At 42.3% G+C, this 20,832-nt stretch overlaps 1 protein-coding gene across 1 annotated transcript in view; it reads left to right on the forward strand.

Moving 5' to 3' along the window:
- The window catches only part of cdyl (chromodomain protein, Y-like), a 152,278-nt gene that overhangs the window by 126,306 nt on the left and 5,140 nt on the right, over nucleotides 1-20,832 (forward strand). The window contains exons 3-5 of the mRNA XM_078199140.1: nucleotides 4,920-5,176; nucleotides 16,352-16,524; nucleotides 18,193-18,403. Of these exons, the coding sequence (XP_078055266.1) occupies nucleotides 4,920-5,176; nucleotides 16,352-16,524; nucleotides 18,193-18,403 (641 nt within the window). The remainder of the gene's footprint in view (nucleotides 1-4,919; nucleotides 5,177-16,351; nucleotides 16,525-18,192; nucleotides 18,404-20,832) is intronic.

The raw sequence follows: 20,832 nt of genomic DNA on the forward strand, positions 1-20,832 counted from the left end.
GGGAAGCAAGGAGGAGCAAGTAACTCTGTAATGGGGGTGATTGGGACTGGGGCTAAGAGGAGATTGATAGCAAACTAGGGTTCAGGGGAGGAGGTGGGGTGAAGACCAGGAGATGGGGCTTGGCAGGAGAGTGAGAGATTGGGGACTAAGGAGTGGGGAAGGTAAGCGGGAATAGATATTGATTGGATGGAGCCAAGGGGGCAGAGAAACTGGGAAATGGAGTTCAGTAATAGGAGGAGTTGGAAATGGACACATTCTGATGCAACAAAAGGACTCAACGCTCTCTGTGGAAGAGGCACCTTTGAAATTGACCAAATACCTTTGTAGAATAAAACATGTATTTAGGATATGTATGGTTCATAATTTTCAGCATCAATGAAGGTGTGAACCATTTCTTTACCTCCCAGGACAGAACCAGGCCTACAAACTGCATGGTAAATGCAGTGGTGTACTTTCATCAGAAAGATGCATGTGTTTCTAATTAATTCCTATTTGGAATATACCTCTCCAAGAACAATGCTTTTTTAAAATTGAAAGGAAGTTGAATTATTTGGACACTTTCTTGGGAACTGACCTGGAGTTTTGTTTTTGAAAAGGTTATAAGTTCACCTTGGACTGCAAGCAAGTTGCCTTTTCCAAGAAATCGTATGACTCAACTAAATAACCAGCCAGGCACCCCTGGGCAGATGAGAGTACGCTTTTCTCCAGCTTTAATTGCTGGAGGAGAAAACACTGCTGTTTATTTTCAGGCTGTGGGGGGCTGTCCTGCTGATTCTCTGGAAAACACCTGACCTGGGATGAATTTTCTGTTTGAACATTTTTTTGGACTCGGTATGTTTTTGAAGTAGAGGAAAAAGGAAAGTTTGAAGTTTATTTATTAGTATGAGTAGGCTTACATTAACACTGTAATGAAGTTACTGTGAAAACCCCCTAGTCGCCACACTGGTGCCTGTTCAGATACACCGAGGGTGAATTTAGCATGGCTAATGCATCTAGCATGTCTTTTGGGCTGTGGGAGGAAACCAGAGCACCCGGAGAAAACCCACGCAGACATGGCCCCAATTATCTCTCTCCCTGCCTTGCCTGAAATTCTATGTAGTTTTCAAACTCCAGCGAACACAGAACAGTACAGCACAGAACAGGCCCTTCGGCCCACGATGTTGTGCCGAGCTTTATCTGAAACCAAGATCAAGCTATCCCACTCCCTATCATCCTGGTGTGCTCCATGTGCCTATCCAATAACCGCTTAAATGTTTCTAAAGTGTCTGACTCCACTATCACTGCAGGCAGTCCATTCCACACCCCAACCACTCTCTGCATAAAGAACCTACCTCTGATATCCGTCCTGTATCTCCCACCACGAACCCTATAGTTATGCCCCCTTGTAATAGCTCCATCCACCCGAGGAAATAGTCTTTGAACGTTCACTCTATCTATCCCCTTCATCATTTTATACACCTCTATTAAGTCTCCCCTCAGCCTCCTCCGCTCCAGAGAGAACAGCCCTAGCTCCCTCAACCTTTCCTCATATGACCTACCCTCCAAACCAGGCAGCATTCTGGTAAATCTCCTCTGCACTCTTTCCAGCGCTTCCACATCCTTCTTGTAGTGAGGTGACCAGAACTGCACACAATATTCCAAATGTGGTCTCACCAAGGTCCTGTACAGTTGCAGCATAACCCCACGGCTCTTAAACTCCAACCCCCTGTTAATAAAAGCTAACACACTATAGGCCTTCTTCACAGCTCTATCCACTTGACTGGCAACCTTTAGAGATCTGTGGATATGGACCCCAAGATCTCTCTGTTCCTTCACAGTCTTCAGAGCCCTACCTTTGACCCTGTAATCCACATTTAAATTTGTCCTACCAAAATGAATCACCTCACATTTATCAGGGTTAAACTCCATTTGCCATTTTTCAGCCCAGCTTTGCATCCTATCTATGTCTCTTTGCAGCCTACAACAGCCCTCCACCTCATCCACTACTCCACCAATCTTGGTGTCATCAGCAAATTTACTGATCCACCCTTCAGCCCCCTCCTCTAAGTCATTAATAAAAATCACAAAGAGCAGAGGACCAAGCACTGATCCCTGCGGCACACCGCTAGCAACCTGCCTCCAATCCGAAAATTTTCCATCGACCACCACCCTCTGTCTTCGGTCAGACAGCCAGTTACCTATCCAATCGGCCAACTTTCCCTCTATCCCACACCTCCTCACTTTCATCATAAGCCGACCATGGGGGACCTTAACAAAACCTCAATCTCCATAGAACTCGTCTGTATTTGGAAACTTGAGGAGATGAGAGAGAGATCCCAAGGACAGTGATTCACCAAAACTCCAAAGAACTTCCAACAAATGACCAACAATCTATCTTTGCAGAGCCATCGACAGTGTCAAAACCCTTAGAACTTTTTCATAAAGTTGGGGAAAAAATCCCCCCCCCCCTTAAAACCACTGCAACCTCAGCACACACTGATCAACTGACCTGATTGCATGGTAGCACAGGCTTCGAGTGACTGATCAGCCAACTTGCATTCTTATGAGGCCTTGGTATCCCATCTCATTTGTACAATGATAACTTTGGTAATACACACAACTTCCTCAGTTCTGCACTGGAATGTCAATCTTTATGTGCATAAATCCTAGAGTGGGACTTGATAGCAGGAAGTACCATCAACCAAGGCATCAAGACATTGAATGCAGTGGTTTCTGTCCTACTGGTGTTTACATTGGTAGTATGAAGTCTAACAACACCAGGTTAAAGTCCAACAGGTTTATTTGGTAGCAAAAGCCACGAGCTTTTGGAACAGGCTGTTGCTTCGTCAGGGGCGGCACAGTAGCACAGTGGTTAGCACTGCTGCTTCACAGCTCCAGGGTCCCGGGTTCGATTCCCGGCTCGGGTCACTGTCTGTGTGGAGTTTGCACATTCTCCTCGTGTCTGCGTGGGTTTCCTCCGGGTGCTCCGGTTTCCTCCCACAGTCCAAAGATGTGCGGGTTAGGTTGATTGGCCAGGTTAAAAATTGCCCCTTAGAGTTCTGAGATGCGTAGGTTAGCGGGTAAATATGTGGGGGTAAGGCCTGGGTGGGATTGTGGTCGGTGCAGACTCGATGGGCCGAATGGCCTCCTTCTGCACTGTAGGGTTTCTATGATTTCTATGATTTCTTCTAGGTGGGTGGGAATTCTAATCACAAACAGCGCACAAAGACACAAACTCAATTTACATGAAATTACATCAATTTTCATGTAAATTGAGTTTGTGTCTTTGTGCCCTGTTTGTGACCAGAACTCCCACCCACCTGATGAAGGAACAGCCTGTTCCGAAAGCTTGTGGCTTTTGCTACCAAATAAACCTGTTGGACTTTAACCTGGTGTTGTTAGACTTCTTACTGTGTTTACCCCAGTCCAACGCCGGCATCTCCACATGTTTACATTGGTAGCCAGAACAGTGCAATAATTGTACAGCCACTAATTGGGAACACCAACATTCTGACTTTACAACATTTGCAAATTAAATGTCTCAAACCTAGCTTGTGTGCACGCGGGTGCGTGTCTACACTTCCGGATTGCAAATTGTATGTTAACCAGTTTTTACAACTTTTTTTTAAAGAAAGGTTTCGTTTTGTAATAAACCAATCATTCTGCCATACTGAGTTATAACTGCAGCTGAAGAACCCCTCTGGCTCGAGGGAAAACACTAAAATTTATAACGGTGAAACTACTTTATTTTCTGGTGAGAACTTCAACATGATTGGCTGCTTGCGCTGCATAAGTCTTCTCGACTTAGTGCCAGATTCAAACTAACATCAACAAAAGTGAAATCCAGGCCCAGTGATTGCTAGATCTTAGTGGGGAGCTTTGTTCGAGGTCAATTGTAAGTTGTTGCCTTCACCACTGACCGAAAAATCTGGGCCTTATTTTTATTGTGTTGTTGTTGATGTTGCTTTGTGTAGGAATACTGCAGCTACTCATAGGTGGCTGGCAATTGGGTTTCTATAGCTCAAATCGACTTGATGCTTGTGTGCAGGCTTGTAGCTATTTGGATTTGTGTACTTCAATGAGTCAACATGGTATCACACTTGTGTATTTCTGTGAGACTGATAATTGAAGTAAATCTTAAACAAATATGTCAAGACATTGAATATCAAACTGCACGCTTGGAAGCTTAGAAGTTATTAAGATCAAATTTTATATTTTGTATTAGATTTGATATTCCTGTAAACGAACAAATGTAATGATTAGCACTAAGAGAGGATATGTTATGTCCATAGATATTCATTAAAGTTGCAGAAAGGCATTGGAGTGAGTGCAGAAAAGGTTCGCAAGAATAGTTCCAGAGCTGAGCGACTTCACTATTATAGATTTGGAGAAGTTGGGACTATTTTCCTTGGACAAGATGAGAAAAGGAGGTTTGATCGAGGTTTTCAAAATCATGATGGGTCTGGACAGAGTAGATGGGGAAGTACTTTTCCTATTGGTGAAAGGATCCAGAACAAGAGGGACAGATCCAAAGTAATTGACAAAAGAAGCAATGGAGATGCGAGAAACTTTTTCACGCAACAAATGATTGGGATCTGGAATGCGCTGCCTTGACTGTGTGGTGGAGGCAGAGTCAATCAATGCATTCAAGGGACAATTCAATTAGCTGAAAAGGAATAATGTGTAGGTCATGTGGTAAGAGGTGGGGGAATACTACTAGGTGAACTACGCATTTTGGGAACTAGTGCAAACATGATGGACCAAATGCCAGTTCTGTACCATATCTGATTTATGATCTTTCAATAGTGTTGTACTACGACTCCCTTTCAACAGCCAGTCACTGATCTTAAATCCATGTTCTCATCAAATAAAGATGAGATATATCTACTATCTCTCATGAATTTTAAAACAAAAACAAATCATTGTTTTTGTCTCTACAGGTACTCCTACTTTCTTGGATGCTTTGGGAGCTAATGGTACAACTAATATTCAAAGTTCAGTAACAGGTGTTGCAGGACACAAGAGGAAATTTATAGATGACAGACGGGACCAACCTTTTGATAAGAGACTAAGGTTCAGCGTGAGACAAACAGAAAGTGCCTACCGATACAGGGATATTGTTGTCAGGAAGCAAGACGGGTTTACGCACATTTTACTTTCCACCAAGTCATCAGAAAATAATTCCTTAAATCCAGAGGTGAGTAGATTTTTTTTTTGATTGTTGCTTTCATCTGAAGATCCGCAAATCCGTTCCGAATACTGCTGGTTGCGTATTTAATTTGTAGCTCAAGGGTGCGATAAGTCAAAGGAAGATCTTCAGTTTTATAGCACCTTTCACCATTCCAAAAACGCTTTTTACAATCAATCAAGTGTAGTCGTTGTTGTAATGTAGGAAATGTGAAAGTCGATCTGCCGGCAGCAAGTTTTCACAAACCGCGATGCTTTAGTGATGTTAATTGAGGGATAAATATTGACCAGGGCACCGGGGATAGCTTTCTTGCTCTTTGAAATTGTGCTCTGGGATTTTTTACATCCACCTCAAAGAGCTGAAGCGGTCCCAGTTTACCATTGCATCTCACAGTGCAGCATTCCCTCTACATCAATTACAGTATCAGCCTAGATTTTTGTGCTCAAGTCTCTGGAGTGGAACTTGAACCCACAACCTTCTGACTTGAGACGAGTGCTACCAACTGAGCCACAGCTGACAATTAATCAAGTGTACTTAATCAACAGTCATTTCTTTGATTTAGGTCATAGGAACAAGTTGTATCTATATTCTTTCCTGTTTTACTGTATTTCTAATTGGAAGTTTCTGTTAGCTGAGTCCTCCGTGTGCAACTTAAAATATACCAGAAATATGCAGTTAGGATTCCCTTTTAAGGAAAGATACTAATGACAAATAAAGTGTCATGGGTGTGCACAATGAGTCCAAAGGATCACTATCTGCTTAGTTATATGGTTTTGTGCGCCACCTGAAGGACAACTGGTGATATTACAATGTTAATTAAAACCGTTTGCATGCCTAAAATGTTTAGCTGCTTATTTTCTCTGAAGAAATCCTTGGGTTTAGCTGTTGCACTAAATGTTGAAGTGTTATAAATATACAATTTGTATACCTTGTTATTTGTTGTAGAGAAACATTCAAGTGGAATGCAAGTACACCAAGTACAAATATCCCCTCGACACCAGACGCTTTGGCTCTTTACAAAAGTCTAGTCTTGTTTGAAATTAGCATTTAACTAAAATTTACTTTTAAGCTTAAGTTTAAGTTTCTTCTAACCTTAAGCAAGGATAAACAAGCTGTCTACAGGAGAGCAGCTGTAATTAGTTAATTAGGTAGCTGGTTTAATCTGATTTCTGTAGCGGCAGTAGCAGTGACTCTTCTGAGACTTGGTGGTATAAATACAGCAGTCGAAGTGTACAGAGTTCAGAATAGACACTGAGAAGCTGAGACTACAGTGAGTGAGGGAGTTTGCTGAAGAGGAGAAGGTGGTGCTCCTTTTTTCAGCCCCTTTCTTTAGTATAGGGAAGAAGCTGATTGGTGAGTAACTGGTTGTTCTGCTTATTCTACTTAGTTTGTAAAGTTAAGGAAGGGCAGGGCAGCCTGGTCAGGTGGGGTGTATATCCTGTGGAATGTGGGAAAGCACCATGTGTCCAAGACAAACGCATGCAGGAAGTGCCACCAGCTGCAGAAGCTCAAGCTCTGGGTTTCAGAACTGGGTGGCTGGAGTCACACTGGTGTACGTTCATAGCACCTTTAGGAAGGTGATCACACCACAAGTTTAGGAGCATTTAAGCAGGGAGGGAGTGGATGACTGCCAAGCAGCCTAAGAACCAGAAGGGTAGTACACAAGGCCCTTGAATTAACCTTGCTAGCTTACAGAAAGTCAGCAAGAGCAAAGTCTGTGGGTGGCTCAGCTGCACGTGAGAGGAGAAAGTAATAGTGATAGGAGATTAATTAATTAGGGAAAGTGGTGTTTTTGTGGCCATGGATGTTTCTCCAGGATGGTGAGCAGCCAGATATTGTGGTCCATATTAGTACCAACAAAATAAGTAGGAAGAGAGATGAGGATCTGAAAGCAGACTTTAAGAAAAAAATTGAAAAGCAGGATCTCAAAGGCACTAATTTCAGGATTACCCCTCTTGCCATGTGTTAGTGAGCATAGGAATAAGAGGATTAAGCGATTGAACAGGTGCCTGGAGAACAGGAGTAGGAGAGAAGGCATCCGATTTCTGAGGCATTGGGACCAATTCTGCAGGTGATACCTGTACAAGATGGGTGTCGCTTACTTAGCAAGACCCAAACGTCCTCGCAAAAGTTTGTTAGTGCTATTGGGAAGGGGTTAAACTAGTTTGACATGGGGGTGGGGACCTGAGGAGTAGTGCAGATTGAAAGGAAGGAAAACGTAATAGAAAGTAGTATGCAAAATTAGAAGGTAGGCAAAGTAACAGCAAAAATCAAATAGGGTCCGAATGTGGAATAATGTTCAGATAAAGTTGAGATTCTATCTGAATGCAAATGGAATTCTCAATAAGTTAGGTGATTTGAAGCTACAAACAGAGGTGTATGGATATGATTTAATTGTCATGACAGAGACATGGTTACAGAGTGACCAAGACTGGGAACCAAATATTGAAGGCTATTTGTCACTTACGAGTGATGGGCAAAAATGAAAAAGGGGTGCAGTAGCACTGTTAATGAAGGACGCGATTACTTTAGTGAGAGAGAATCTTTGATTGGAGGATCGGGATATAGAATGAGTTTTGGGAGGAGCAAACATTAGTGAGAGTTATTTGATTTATTATTGTCACATATTAGCATACAGTGAAAAGTATTGTTTCTTGCGCGCTATACAGACAAAACATACCGTTCATAGAGAAGGAAACGAGAGTGCAGAATGTAGTGTTACAGTCATAGCTAGGGTGTAGAGAAAGATCAATGCAGGGTAAGTCCATTCAAAAGTCTGATAGCAGCAGGGAAGAAGCTGTTCTTGAGTCGGTTAGTACGTGACCTCAGACTTTTGTATCTTTTTCCCAAAGGAAGAAGGTGGAAGAGTGAACGTCCGTAGTGTGTGGGGTCCTTAATTATGGTGGCTGCTTTGCTGAGGCAGCAGGAAGTGTAGACAGAGTCAATGGATGGGAGGCTGGTTTGCGTAATGGATTGGGCTACATTCACGACCTTCTGTAGTTCCTTGTGGTCTTGGGCAGAGCAGGAGCCATACCAAGCTGTGATACAACCAGAAAGAATGCTTTCTATAGTGCATCTGTAAAAGTTGGTGAGAGTCGTAGCTGACATGCCAAATTTCCTCAGTCTTCTGAGAAAGTAGAGGCGTTGGTAGCTTTCTTAACTATATAGTGTCGGCATGGGGGGACCAGGACAGGTTGCTGGTGATCTGGACACCTAAAAACTTGAAGCTCTCAACCCTTTTTACTTCATCCCCATTGACATAGACAGGGGCATGTTCTCCTTTAAGTTTCCTGAAGTTAATGGCAATCTCCTTCGTTTTATTGACATTGAGGGAGAGATTATTGTTGCTGCACCAGTTCACCAGATTCTCTCTCTCATTCCTGTACTCCGTCTTGTCATTGTTTGAGATCGAACCCACAACGGTGGTGTCATCAGCAAACTTGAAAATCGAATTGGAGGGGAATTTGGCCGCACAGTCATAGGTGTATAAGGAGTATAGTAGGGGGCTGAGAACACAACCTTGTGGGGCACCAGTGTTGAGGATGATCGTGGAGGTGGTGTTGTTGTCTATCCTTATTGATTGTGGTCTGAGAGTTGGGAAGTTCAGGATCCAGTCACAGAGGGAGGTGCCGAGGCCCAGGCCAAGGAGTGGAGATGAGTTTTGTGGGAATAATAGTGTTGAAGGCTGAGCTGTAGACAAATAGGTGTCCTTGTTATCTAGGTGTTCCAGGGTTGAGTGCAGGGTCAGGGAAGTGGCGTCTGCTTTGGACCTGTTGCGGTGGTAGGCAAAATGTAGTGGATCCAGGTAGTCCGGGAGGCTGGAATTGATTCATATCATGCTTTCAAAGCACTTCATAATGATGGATGTCAGAGTCACTGGCCAATAGTCATTAAGACACACTGCTTGGTTTTTTGTAGGAACCAGGATGATGGCCGTCGCCTTGAAGCAGATAGGGACCTCAGACCACCAAATTTTAGTGGTAATGTTGGGATACAGTATAAATCAGGAAATTAGAGCTGCATGTAACATGGGTTATATTGGGTGACTTCAATTTGCATATGGACTGGTAATGTGGAGAGTTAAGGTCCTGGAGTGTGTACAGGCTGTTTCTGGAACAGTACACTGAAAAACCAACTAAGGATTGAGCTATCTTAGATAGCGGCACAGTGGTTAGCACTAATGCCTCACAACGCTAGGAACCCGGGTTCCATCCCTGGCTTGGGTCACTGTGTGGAGTTTCCACATTCTCCCCGTCTGCGTGGGCTTCCCCCGGGTGTTCAGGTTTCCTCCCACAGTTCAAAGATTAGGTGGATTGGCCATGCTAAATTGCCCCTTAGCGTCAGGGGGACTAACTAGGGTAAATGCATGGTGTTATGGGGATAGGGCCTGGGTGGGATTGTGGTCGGTGCAAACTCGATGGGCTGAATGGCCGCCTCCTGCACTGTATGATTCTGATTTTATTTGGTCTTGGCTAATTAGAAGCTAAAATAACATTATAAAGGAGTATTTAGGAAATGGTGACTATAGTATAGAATTTTATGTTAGGTTTAGGTTTGAAAGTTATATAATTAATTTTAAAACTAGGGTGTTGAATCTGAACAAGGGAAACTATGAAAGTATGAGGGGTAGATTGGGAAAATACATTAAAAGATTTGACGATAGACTGGCAACGGCTTGTATTTACATGTGTTACATGATTTACAATTAAATATATGTTCTGCAAGACACAAATCCAACAGGAAAGGTGAATCAACCGTGAATAACAGAAGAACTTTGTTGCGTTACATCAAATGAAATGACTTAAGGTTGTCAGCAATCCCAACAATTGGGAGCAATTTAGAATCCAGCAAAGGGCGACCAAGAAACTGCTAAAGGGAAAAGAGACTATGAATGCAAGCTACTGAGAAACATAAAGGCCATCTATAAAAGCTCTTCAGGTATGCGAAAAGGAAAAGACAAGGGCAAATGTTTGTTCATTGACAGGCAAATTTATAATGGAGAATAAGGAAATGTTGGAGAAACTTAACAATCGTTTTGTGTCTGCCTTCATGACAGAAGATACAAAAAATCTCCCAGAAATAGTAGGGAACCCACAGGCTTAGTGTTAACAGAGGTAATACCTGGATTGAAAGTTGATAAATCCCCTGGACCAAATGAGCTACATCCCAGAGTATTGAAGGAGTTGGCTATAGAGATAGGTTCATTGATGATTATCATTCAAAATTCTATAGATTTTGGAAGGGTTCCTGCAGACTCGAAAGTAGCAAATGTAACTCCACTATTTAAGAAGGGAGGGAAAAAGAAAACTGGTTGACAGACAGGAAACAAACAGTAGGAATAAGTGGTTCCTTTTCCAGGCAGTTGCTAGTGGGGTACCACGTGGATCAGGACAAGGATCCCAGCTATTCACAATGTATATTAATGATTTAGATGATATCACCAAATTTCAAAGCTGGGTGAGCTGTGAGGAGGATGCTGAGATGCTTCAGTGTGATTTGCACAAGCTGAGTGAGTGGGCAAATACATGGCAGATGCAGTATAAAGTGGGTAAATGTGAGATTATCCATTTTGGTAGCAAAAAGGAAGGGAAATTGTTATCTGAATGGCTATGGATTGGGAGAGGGGAATATGTAACGAGACCTGGATGTCCTTGTATATCAGTCGCTAAAGGTAAGCATGCAGGTGCAGCAGCTGGTGAAGAAGGCAAATGGCATGTTGACCTTCATAGCGAGAGTTAGATCTGTTTGAATAGCAGAGCAGGCTCAATGGACCGAACTGCCGCCGCCTCTGTTCCCATGTTCTCTAAAAGTTCCTATAACTAGCAAGGTATACTTTAAGATTGTGTTCCTCTTGATTTGATTTATTATTGTTTCATTGCATGAAAAGTATTGTTTTTTGCACACTATACAAAGCACAAGAAGGAAAGGAGAGAGTGCAGAATGTGGTGTATAGAAGCATGGAACGAGAGTAAAATGTAGAACTAGAAGGTATGCTGAGCACAAATTGCAAGAAGTCACCTCGCTCCTGCGTCATCTTGAATTTTGGGAGAATTCCACCCCCCCCCAAAAAAAACCTCTTACCCGCACAAGCATAGATTTACCACAGTCCATTTATTTTATACCTCTGTTTATCTTGTATTTAAACCCTGTAATGGCCCATACACCTCTCTTCTCCATTTCCTGCAGCCATAAAACATCACCACAACTTTCCATTCCTCTTGATTCTGACCTCTTGTGCCTTCTCACCTCCTTTCACCCAGCTCTGGTGGCTGTGATTTAACTGGCTAAATACCACATTCTAAAATTTATCCCCTCAACCTCTCCAGCTCCCTCATCTATTTGTATTGGATTTACATGTTTTTTTTTGGTAAGCTGGTAAAATTGTCAAATTTACATCACTGTAGAATCAAGGGTCCATCCTTTTAATTGTGAATACTAAAAGTCCATCCTCCAAATGTGCTGAGTAAGTAGTCACTGAGGAATATGTCTACTTTCTAATATATTTCTATTTGCCATTGCAAAGATTCTGCTTTCTGACACAATAATCAGGATCCCTTTGTATCGCTATCTTCAGTTACTATTCTCTTGTTGCCATCAGACGGAAATGGGTTGCAGCGACTCCATATCCGGAAACAACCTTTCCTTGATATCTTACTATTTTCCTGTATTTGATTACTTGCTTTCCATATGCACCAATGCAAGTACAGGGAAAGAACAAAGAAGCAATAGAATTGTCCCCACACAGTTAAATCTGCTGTTCAGGAGTAAAAAATAACTGTTTGAAAATGATCTCTTCCTACCTCCTTTTTCCAATTCAATTCTTGTTTCTCACTTGCCTGTCCTTGCTTATGCTTAATATTCCTTTTTTAAAAAATGTGTTTGATAATGTGCTACATAGGATAATTGTGGATTGAATTAAGGTAGATATTAAAAGGAATGTGGTAGTATGGCATTTTAGTTCAACAAAGGATGGAAGTTAGTTGTGGTTGATGGATATTTTCCGATCTAATTGGCTATAAACTGGTGTTTCCTCCAACTGTGGTGTTGCCATCATTGTTCTTAATATATGCAAGTGACTTGGGTTTGGGGAAGCAATGCTAATATTCCTATACATCACAAAATTAGGAAGCTTGGTTAACTCAGAATACTGAGTGCATAACTTAGTTAGCACAGGCTGAATTGTGCTGTAAAATTTCCCTTGCCCCTGCATGCTTGCTTAACTCACCCTTGTGTGATCTGCTTCCATTTTATTCATTGCTACCTTTTAAATGCCACTTTAGTTCTGTTCTCATTGAAACTGAGCGATCCCATTTCACCCTGCATTATGAAATAAACCTCTTCTCATTGAAGAGAATAATTCACTTTCACATTGCGTAGGAAAATGCCTCACAGGCTTGGGGGTCAAAAGGGCTATCAGATGTGGGCAGGAGCATAAAGGTTTCTCTTGAGGGAAAGAGAAATGAGGAAGGTGATATTTCTAGGTTTTTGCCTACAGTCCAGTGATTTGTTCCCAATACATCTGTCTTCAGTGAGTCATCAAAACACAAAGCCTTCTGTTTTATAAATATTAATATTAAAGCATTTAGAACCAATGCATAACATATCCAATGCAGCTGGAGCTTTTTGGATTATTAATCAGGACAAGAATTGATTGCCAGTACATTAGGTTGGGTGTTGAGCAAGCCTGTGATGTTTGCTTGTAATTTAAAGTGAGTAATGGTATTTTGCCAAGCACATCGTATTGCATGAATATTCCATTATTTTGGTGATGTGGGAAGACAAAGGTACATTGATGGGTTGACAATTAATGTTTCAAGACTCAATGATTTTTTTTTATTAGGCAACCTCTTGCAAAGGTATGAAGGAAATTGAAAACTGTCATACCACATAGTTGTGAGCCTGTGTAGTTGGCACATTTGTCCAAGAGATGACGATATTTTTGGTGCATTCACGTTGTTTGATCTTTTGAACGTTTAGTTTGGTTATCTTGTGGTGATTTCTTTCTTGTGCTTTTTATGCCTTGTTATTGCGAATTTAAAAAATATTTTGAGAACAATTTATATTATCTATCTCGTACCTCATGTTAATTCTGAGAGTGTGAATCCACAGGCTAATTATGGTTGAACGCACCAAACTGCATGTTAACTGGCAGATGTGACCAAGACCGATCCCACTGATTTCTCAGCAACCCACCAGATGTCAGTAAACTGAGTCAGCCCATCTCATTTTGTCTCCCTTATGAGGAAGTGTTCACTTTTTTTGCTGTTGAAGATCTACCTCTGAATTCCCTCCGAACATCTCCCTGATTCGGACTGCTTCAACAACTGTTGACATTAAAGGGTTTCAACCTTGTTTCCCGAAACACACTTCCCCTGGATTACCGAGCACTCCAGCACCAACTCACAGGCACAACCTCAGCTCTTCAGCCATGTCGAGCAGAAGACCACTGCTCCAAAAGATTACCTTTGCCAACTCATCTCCAAGGCTTCTCCTGAGCCCACACTGCTTGAAGCTTGCCAACCAGAACCCTTTTACTGCTTGGAGTCTCTTTCATTGCTCCTGTCCATACCAGCTCCTCGTTCAGGTGGCTCCTACCCTGTTCTCTCTCTCCCTCGGGGATCTCTTCGGGGAATGATCCTTTACGGCACCCCATTCCTGAATCCAGCGATCAGGTTTTCGTGTCATTTTCTTCCCACGCAGGTGTAATGGGTTCTTGGCCGTAGCCAGAAGAACTCCAAGTGCTAGAATGCCCATATGCAGCCCATTCCCATTCTGTGCTTGCATGGAAGCTCCCACAATTTGCAATTCCTGGCCTCTGCTCAGGAATCGGGTAAGTTTGGATTTCTTAACATGCGTTTATGATAAAAGTTCCATGATTTCTCCTTTTAATTATGATATTGTCTCACCAAAAATCATCATCAAACTGAAATTCTAACAATCTGGTAGTCTTTAACAATCCTCTTTTGTCTGATCTGACTCTCGGCAGCCTTTTTGATTTGATTTATTATTGTCACATGTATTAGTATACAGTGAAAAGCATTGTTTCTTGCATGCTACACAGACAAAGCATACCATTCGTAGAGAAGGAAAGGAGAGAGTGCAGAATGTAGTGTTACAGTCTTAGCTAGGGTGTAGAGAAAGATCAACTTAGTGCGAGGTAGGTCCATTCAAAAGCCTGATGGCAGCAGGAAAGAAGCTGTTCGAGTCGGTTGGTACATGACCTCAGACTTTTTCCCGATGGAAGAGAGAATGTCTGGCGTGTGTGGGGTTCTTGATTATGCTGTCCCGCTTTTCAGGCAGCAGGAAGTGTCGATAGAATCGAAGGATGGAAGGTGGTTTGCATGATGGACTGGGCTTCATTTGCGACCCTTTGTAGTTTTTTGCATCTTGGGCAGAGCAGGAGCCATGCCAAGCTGTGAAACAACCAGCAAGGATGTTTTCTATGGTGCATCTGTAAAGGTTGATGAGAGTTGTAGCGGACATGCCAAATTTCCTTAGTCTTCTGAGAAAGTAGAGGCGTTGGTGGGCTTCCTTAGCTGTAGTGTCAGCATAGAGGGACAGGTTGCTGGTAATCTGAACACTTAAAAACTTGAAGCTCTTGACCATTTCTATTTCATCCCCATTGATGTAGACAGGGGCATGTTCTCCACTATGCTTCCTGAAGTCGATGACTATCTCTATCATTTTGTTGACATTGAGGGAGAGATTATTGTTGCTGCACCAGTTCACCAGATTCTGTATCTCTTTCCTGTACTCTGTCTTGTCATTGTTTGAGATCTGACCCACTACGTGGTGTCATCAGCAAACTTGAAAACTGAGTTGGAGAGGAATTTGGCCACGCAGTCATTGGTGTATAAGGAGTATAGTAGGGGGCTGAGAACACAGCCTTGTGGGGCACTGGTGTTGAGGATGATTGCGGAGGAGGTGTTGTTGCCTATCCTTACTGATTGTGGTCTGTGGGTTAGGAAGTTCAGGATTGAGTCACAGAGGGAGGAGCTGAGCCCCAAGCCAGAGTTTGGAGATGAGTTTTGTAGGAGTAATGGTGTTGAAGGCTGAGCTGTAGTCAATAAATAGGAGTCTGACATATTGATCGGTAATATCACATACACACTGAAGATTGAGGGGGGAATGAGGCTCAGATCCTCCACAGTAACATCTAAGCAAATGGAGGGTTTTCAGTACAGAAACTGCTCAGCAAATATTACGGAATTCAGTACTGTATCAGGCCTTTTGGCTCCAGATTGAATCTTCTTTGAGTAACAATGTAAGGCTATCCAGAGATGCAACAAGTAAAATGGGCATCAGAAGTTTCTTCAGTTCTGCATCTAAAGATAGAATGTAGTGTTATACTAAGTCACACAATGAATGCTGCCATTTATTTCTTATAACTGTTGAACATTTTACCTGCATCATATCCAACTGGTAAGATCCCGTTGGAACCTTTGCTGCTTTTTAAAAAAAATAAGCTTTGGACTTGAACATTGCTTCCACCCTATATAAGGAGGAAATGGAGGAGGCTGTCTTTTCAACACTTAGTGAGGCTGCACAGAATATATTTGTTTCCCAGACTTGCACTGCTAGTTTATGAGCCAAGAAGTCTTCAACTTCTCCGCATGTTACTATATTAGATGGCTGCAGTTCTTGCCAGGAAATCATAGAATCCCTACAGTGCAGAAAGAGGCCATTCAGCCCATCAACTCTGTACTAACTTTTACCCAGGCTTATCCCGTAACCCGATGTATTTACCTCGCTAACCCACCTAACCTACACTTCTTGATGCACTTGAGGGGCAATTTAACATGGTCAATCTACCTACCCTGCACATCTTTGGACTGTGGGAGGAAATCCATGCAGACATGGGGAGAACAGTCACCCAAGGCTGGAATTGATCCTGGGTCCCCGGTGCTGTGAGGCAACAGTGCTAACCACTGTGCTACCGTGCTGGCCGAACTGCTTCAACTGAAAATCCCCAACTCATTTTCAACAGAAAAAATGTTTTTTATACCAATCAATGTCATCGTGTCTTGAATTTCTTTCAACTGGATCCTTCCAGGCACAAGTTATAAGTCTAAAAGTATGAAGATTTTAATGTTGAATGTGATCAGAGTGTTTCTGGAAGTAAAATTTCACAGTAGGTAAAGTCAGTTAAGGTTTTTCATCATTTTTAAATTGTTTTGTTTACAGGTTATGAAGGAAATGCAAAGTGCCCTGAACACTGCAGCAGCTGATGATAGTAAACTGGTTTTGCTGAGTGCTGTAGGAAGCGTCTTTTGTTGTGGTCTTGATTTTATTTATTTCATTCGACGATTAACAGATGACCGCAAAAGGGAAAGTATGAAAATGACTGAATCCATCAGGTATGCATTTTCCAGGATAAAAAGAGAAAATGCTGAAAACACTCAGAAGGTCATGCAGCACCTGTGGGAGAATTAACATTTCAGGCTGACAACCTTTCATCAGAATGGGAAGAAGTTGCAGATTTAACATCCTTGAGCAAGTTCAGAGCCAAATAAATTGGGAAGGGGGCATTGGGAAGAACAAAATGAAATTATCTGTGATAGGCTGGAGGGCAGGATTTGTTAAATGATAAAAATAATGATGCAAAAGAGCTGAGATAATGATGAGACAACAAACACAAGATGTGTCCAGAAGAGGTGTAAATGACAACAGCAGAATCAATGCCAGCATATTCTGCATGGGAAAATGTGGTTGGTAATTATGGCATGACTCTTCTGTAATTGTTTATACCTCAGCCGTACCTATCTTTTACTAAATGTGCCATTATTCTTTCTACCCCTTTCCTTGATACTGGGTTCTTCCTTAAACAACCAATAAATCTGTAATATTTTACCCATTCTGATGAAAGGTCAACTACCTAATATGTTCAGAGGGGAGAATTTTACAGTCCTCTGCGAGTTTGTTGCGGGGGGGGGGGGGCGATTTTGGATGCAATTTTAAGGCCTAGGGCAGCCGGCCCAGCCTCACTCCAGTTGAGGTACCCAAGTGGTCAATTATTGAGACTGGTGGGAAGAGCCTCAAGTGAGGGGGGGGGGGGTTGCCTACCTCAAAGACCCCCTTTCCACATCAGGTGCCCACCCTGTAATGTCTGCTCCCCTGGTTGCATCCTCGCATCCCCTGCCTTCCCATCAACAACCCCTCTCTCCATCCCCCACACCAGCCTCACCTCCACTGAGACCCCCCCCCAAACACACACTTAAAGGGTCCTGATTTCTGGGATTTACAATCTGAGAAATGCTTGTTGTCCTGGTCACTGCCACCACAGACTGCAGAGCTGCTAGTGGAAGTCCTGTCTCCAGCCAATTAATCCTCAGAGCATTAAATGACCGTGGAGCTGCTGTGATCAGTGGGGATAATTTTCCCAACAATTGGTGGGTTGGGAAATGCCGCCATCTGAAAGACCCTGCCCAGTTTCTGCACAGATGCATCTGATCTGGAGGATAATTCCAGCATTTTCTATTTTCCTTTCAAAGTTTCAACATTCCCAGTATTCTTTTGTGTACGCACCTTCTAGTGTTCTGCTGCTTGACATTGTCATTGGGACTGTAAGTTTCTCATTTAAATATAAATGCAAAATATAGTCAATTAACACATGTTTGGGTAGTCATTGGAAACATAATTGTAATGATCTAAGATTTTAGTATTGTGAAAAGAAACCATTTAAATTAGTTTGGCTGTTCTTTCAGATGGTTGGAAAATCTGAACATATTTAGAGCTTTGTTTGGAATAGTTTTTTCCTTGAAAATCCATGATCTGTAAAAGTCTTGATTTATTTTTTGTGTTTGCGTGAGAGATTTGCAGAAGTCGACTAACTTTGGGATTGAGTTGCCCCAGAGGTCACCAATATTATATAATTAGCGATCTGAGACATCTGTTGTGTAATATTGTTAAACTTAGGTTTGTACCAGTGGTGTTTAAACTGTCAATTTACTAATAGCCTCTGAAATTTACATATAGCTGCAAACTATTAATAGAGTAGACTGAAGATTGTTTTCTTTTCTTTTAAGGAGTTTTGTCAATACATTTATTCAGTTTAAGAAACCAATCATAGTAGCCGTGAATGGTCCTGCAATTGGCCTTGGAGCTTCCATATTACCTCTTTGTGATGTGGTGTGGGCTAATGAGAAAGCGTGGTTTCAGACTCCTTATACTACTTTTGGACAGACTCCAGATGGATGTTCATCGCTGACGTTTCCCAGAATTATGGGGTTAGCTTCTGTAAGTTGACGTTTATTCTCCAACCATCAAAGATACTGTGTGTATGCTCTTAAAATGTTGGAACTTTTAGTGCAAAGCATTCAAAGGTAACACCATTCAGCACTAAAATGGGTTAAGGCAGAGTGGAAGCTCATGATTGACGCTACTTGGTTGTGGACTTGCCCTCCACACACACACACACCTTTTTTGAAACCAAACATTTTAAACTAAAATTAGGCATCTGTTTCAAGGCTGGCTGAATCAAAGGTTTGTGATGGGACACACTACAGAGAAATGCCCAGGCTTATCTGACAACCATTCAGATTATCAACAGAAACCATCCTTGAAATATTTACTGGATGCCATAAATATGCTTTAGGGTAGGCAGAATAGTATTCTTGCTGTACTTTGTAAAGTAAAGTTTATTAGTCACAAGTAGGCTTACATTCACACTGCAATGAAATTACTGTGAAAATCCCCTAGTTGCCACACTCCAGCGCCTGTTCGGGTACACGGAGAATTTAGCATGGCCAATGCACCTAACCTGCACATCTTTGGACTGTGGGATGAAACCGGAGCACCCGGAGGAAACCCACGCAGACACTGAGAATGTGCAAACTCCACACAGACAGTGACCCAAGCCGGGAATCGAACCTGACTTGACCCAAGACTAGCATTGAACCCGGGTCCCTGGCATTGTGAGTCAACAGTGCTAACCACTGTGCCGCCCAGAGTTTGTATTTTGAATTAGGCCTTAAAAATAGCCAAGAACCTACATAATAATGGCTTGCATTTATAGAGCAACTTTGTCACAATTGACTCAAGTTGCTTCACAGCATCAAGGAAAAATGGCCTCTGGGCCAAAGGAGGAGAAAGTTTAGATTTTGATCTCCAAAATTTCCATGGCTTTAGATCTGGGATGTAACACACTCCGGGTTTTAGGACAGGAAATGAAGGTTTGAGATGTAATAGCAGAACAAAAGCTTCAGCATATTTTTTTGAGGGGACAATGATTGTAGCTTTGAAAGAAGAATGGGAAACACTTGTAGTTCTTGGTGATCATTTCTTAGCGCTGATTGAATAACTTGGCTCATATCCAACTGACTACATTAATGATGGATAAAGTGAATAACCCTTCTAACTTCATTGTAAATTAACCTAATATATTGATATTATCGTACTTATTTGAACTGGAAACTTTGATACCCAATCTTTTCTGTTATCCAGTACATATAGTACAAAAAATAATGCTAAAGCATTTGCAACAATCTTCAATCAGAACTGCCAAACTATGACACATCTTTGCCTCCTCCAAAGGTCTCCAGCATCACAGATACCAGTCTTCAGACAATTCGATTTGCTCTATGTGATATCAAGAAATGGCTGAATACAAAGGTTATTGTCCCTGACGATATTCCAGCAATAGGACTGAAGACTTGTGCCCCAGAACTTGCCGTGCCTCTAGCCAAGCTAGTTACAACACTGGCATCTACCCAGCATTGTGGAATATTGGCCAAGCATGTCCTGTACACAAAAAGCAGGACAAATCCAACCAAGCCAACTACCACCCCATCAGCCTGCTCTCGGTCATTAGTTAAGTGATGGAAGGGATCACCAACAGTGTTATCAAGCGGCACTTGCTTTGCTCGCTGCTCAGTTTGGGTACTACCAGGGCCACTTGGCTCCTAATCTTATCACAGCCTTGGTTCAAATATGGACAAAAGAGCTGAATTCCAGAGGTGAGAGTGACTGTCCTTGACATCAAGGCAGCATTTGACCAAGTATGGCATCAAGGAGCCCGAGCGAAATTGGAGTCTATGGGAATCGGGGAAAACTGTTGACTGGTTGGATTTATGCCTAGCACAAAGGAAGATGGTTGTGGTTGTTGGAGGTAAATCATCTCAGTTCTAGGCCATCACTGCAGGAGCTCCTTAGCGTAGTGTTTTAGGCCCAACCATCTTCAGCTGCTTCATCAATGCTCTTCCTTTCTTCATAAAGTCAAAAGTGGGGATGTGTAATCATCTGTGAACAATGTTGAGCACTATTCATGACCCCTCGGATACTGACGCAGTCCTTATCCAAGTGCAGCAAGACCTGGACAATATCTAGGCTTTGGCTGACAAGTGGTAAGTAACATTTATGCCATACAAATGCCAGGCAATAACCATCTCTAACAAGAGAGAATCTAACCATCACCCCATGACATTCGATGGCATTACCATTGCTGAATCCCCCACTGTCAACATCCTGGGGGTTGCAATTGACCAGAAACTGAACTGGACTAACCATATAAATGCACTGGCTACAGTTGCAGATCAGAGGTTAGGAAATCCTGTGGCACGTAACTCAACTCACCACCTGACTCCCCAAAGTCTGTCCACAAGGCACAAGTCAGGAGTGTGATAGTCTCCACTTGCCTGGATGAGTGCTGTTCAAACAGCACTCGAAGC

The sequence above is a fragment of the Mustelus asterias genome, chromosome 2 (assembly GCF_964213995.1).
Source record: "Mustelus asterias chromosome 2, sMusAst1.hap1.1, whole genome shotgun sequence".
NCBI classification, from domain to species: Eukaryota; Metazoa; Chordata; class Chondrichthyes; order Carcharhiniformes; family Triakidae; genus Mustelus; species Mustelus asterias.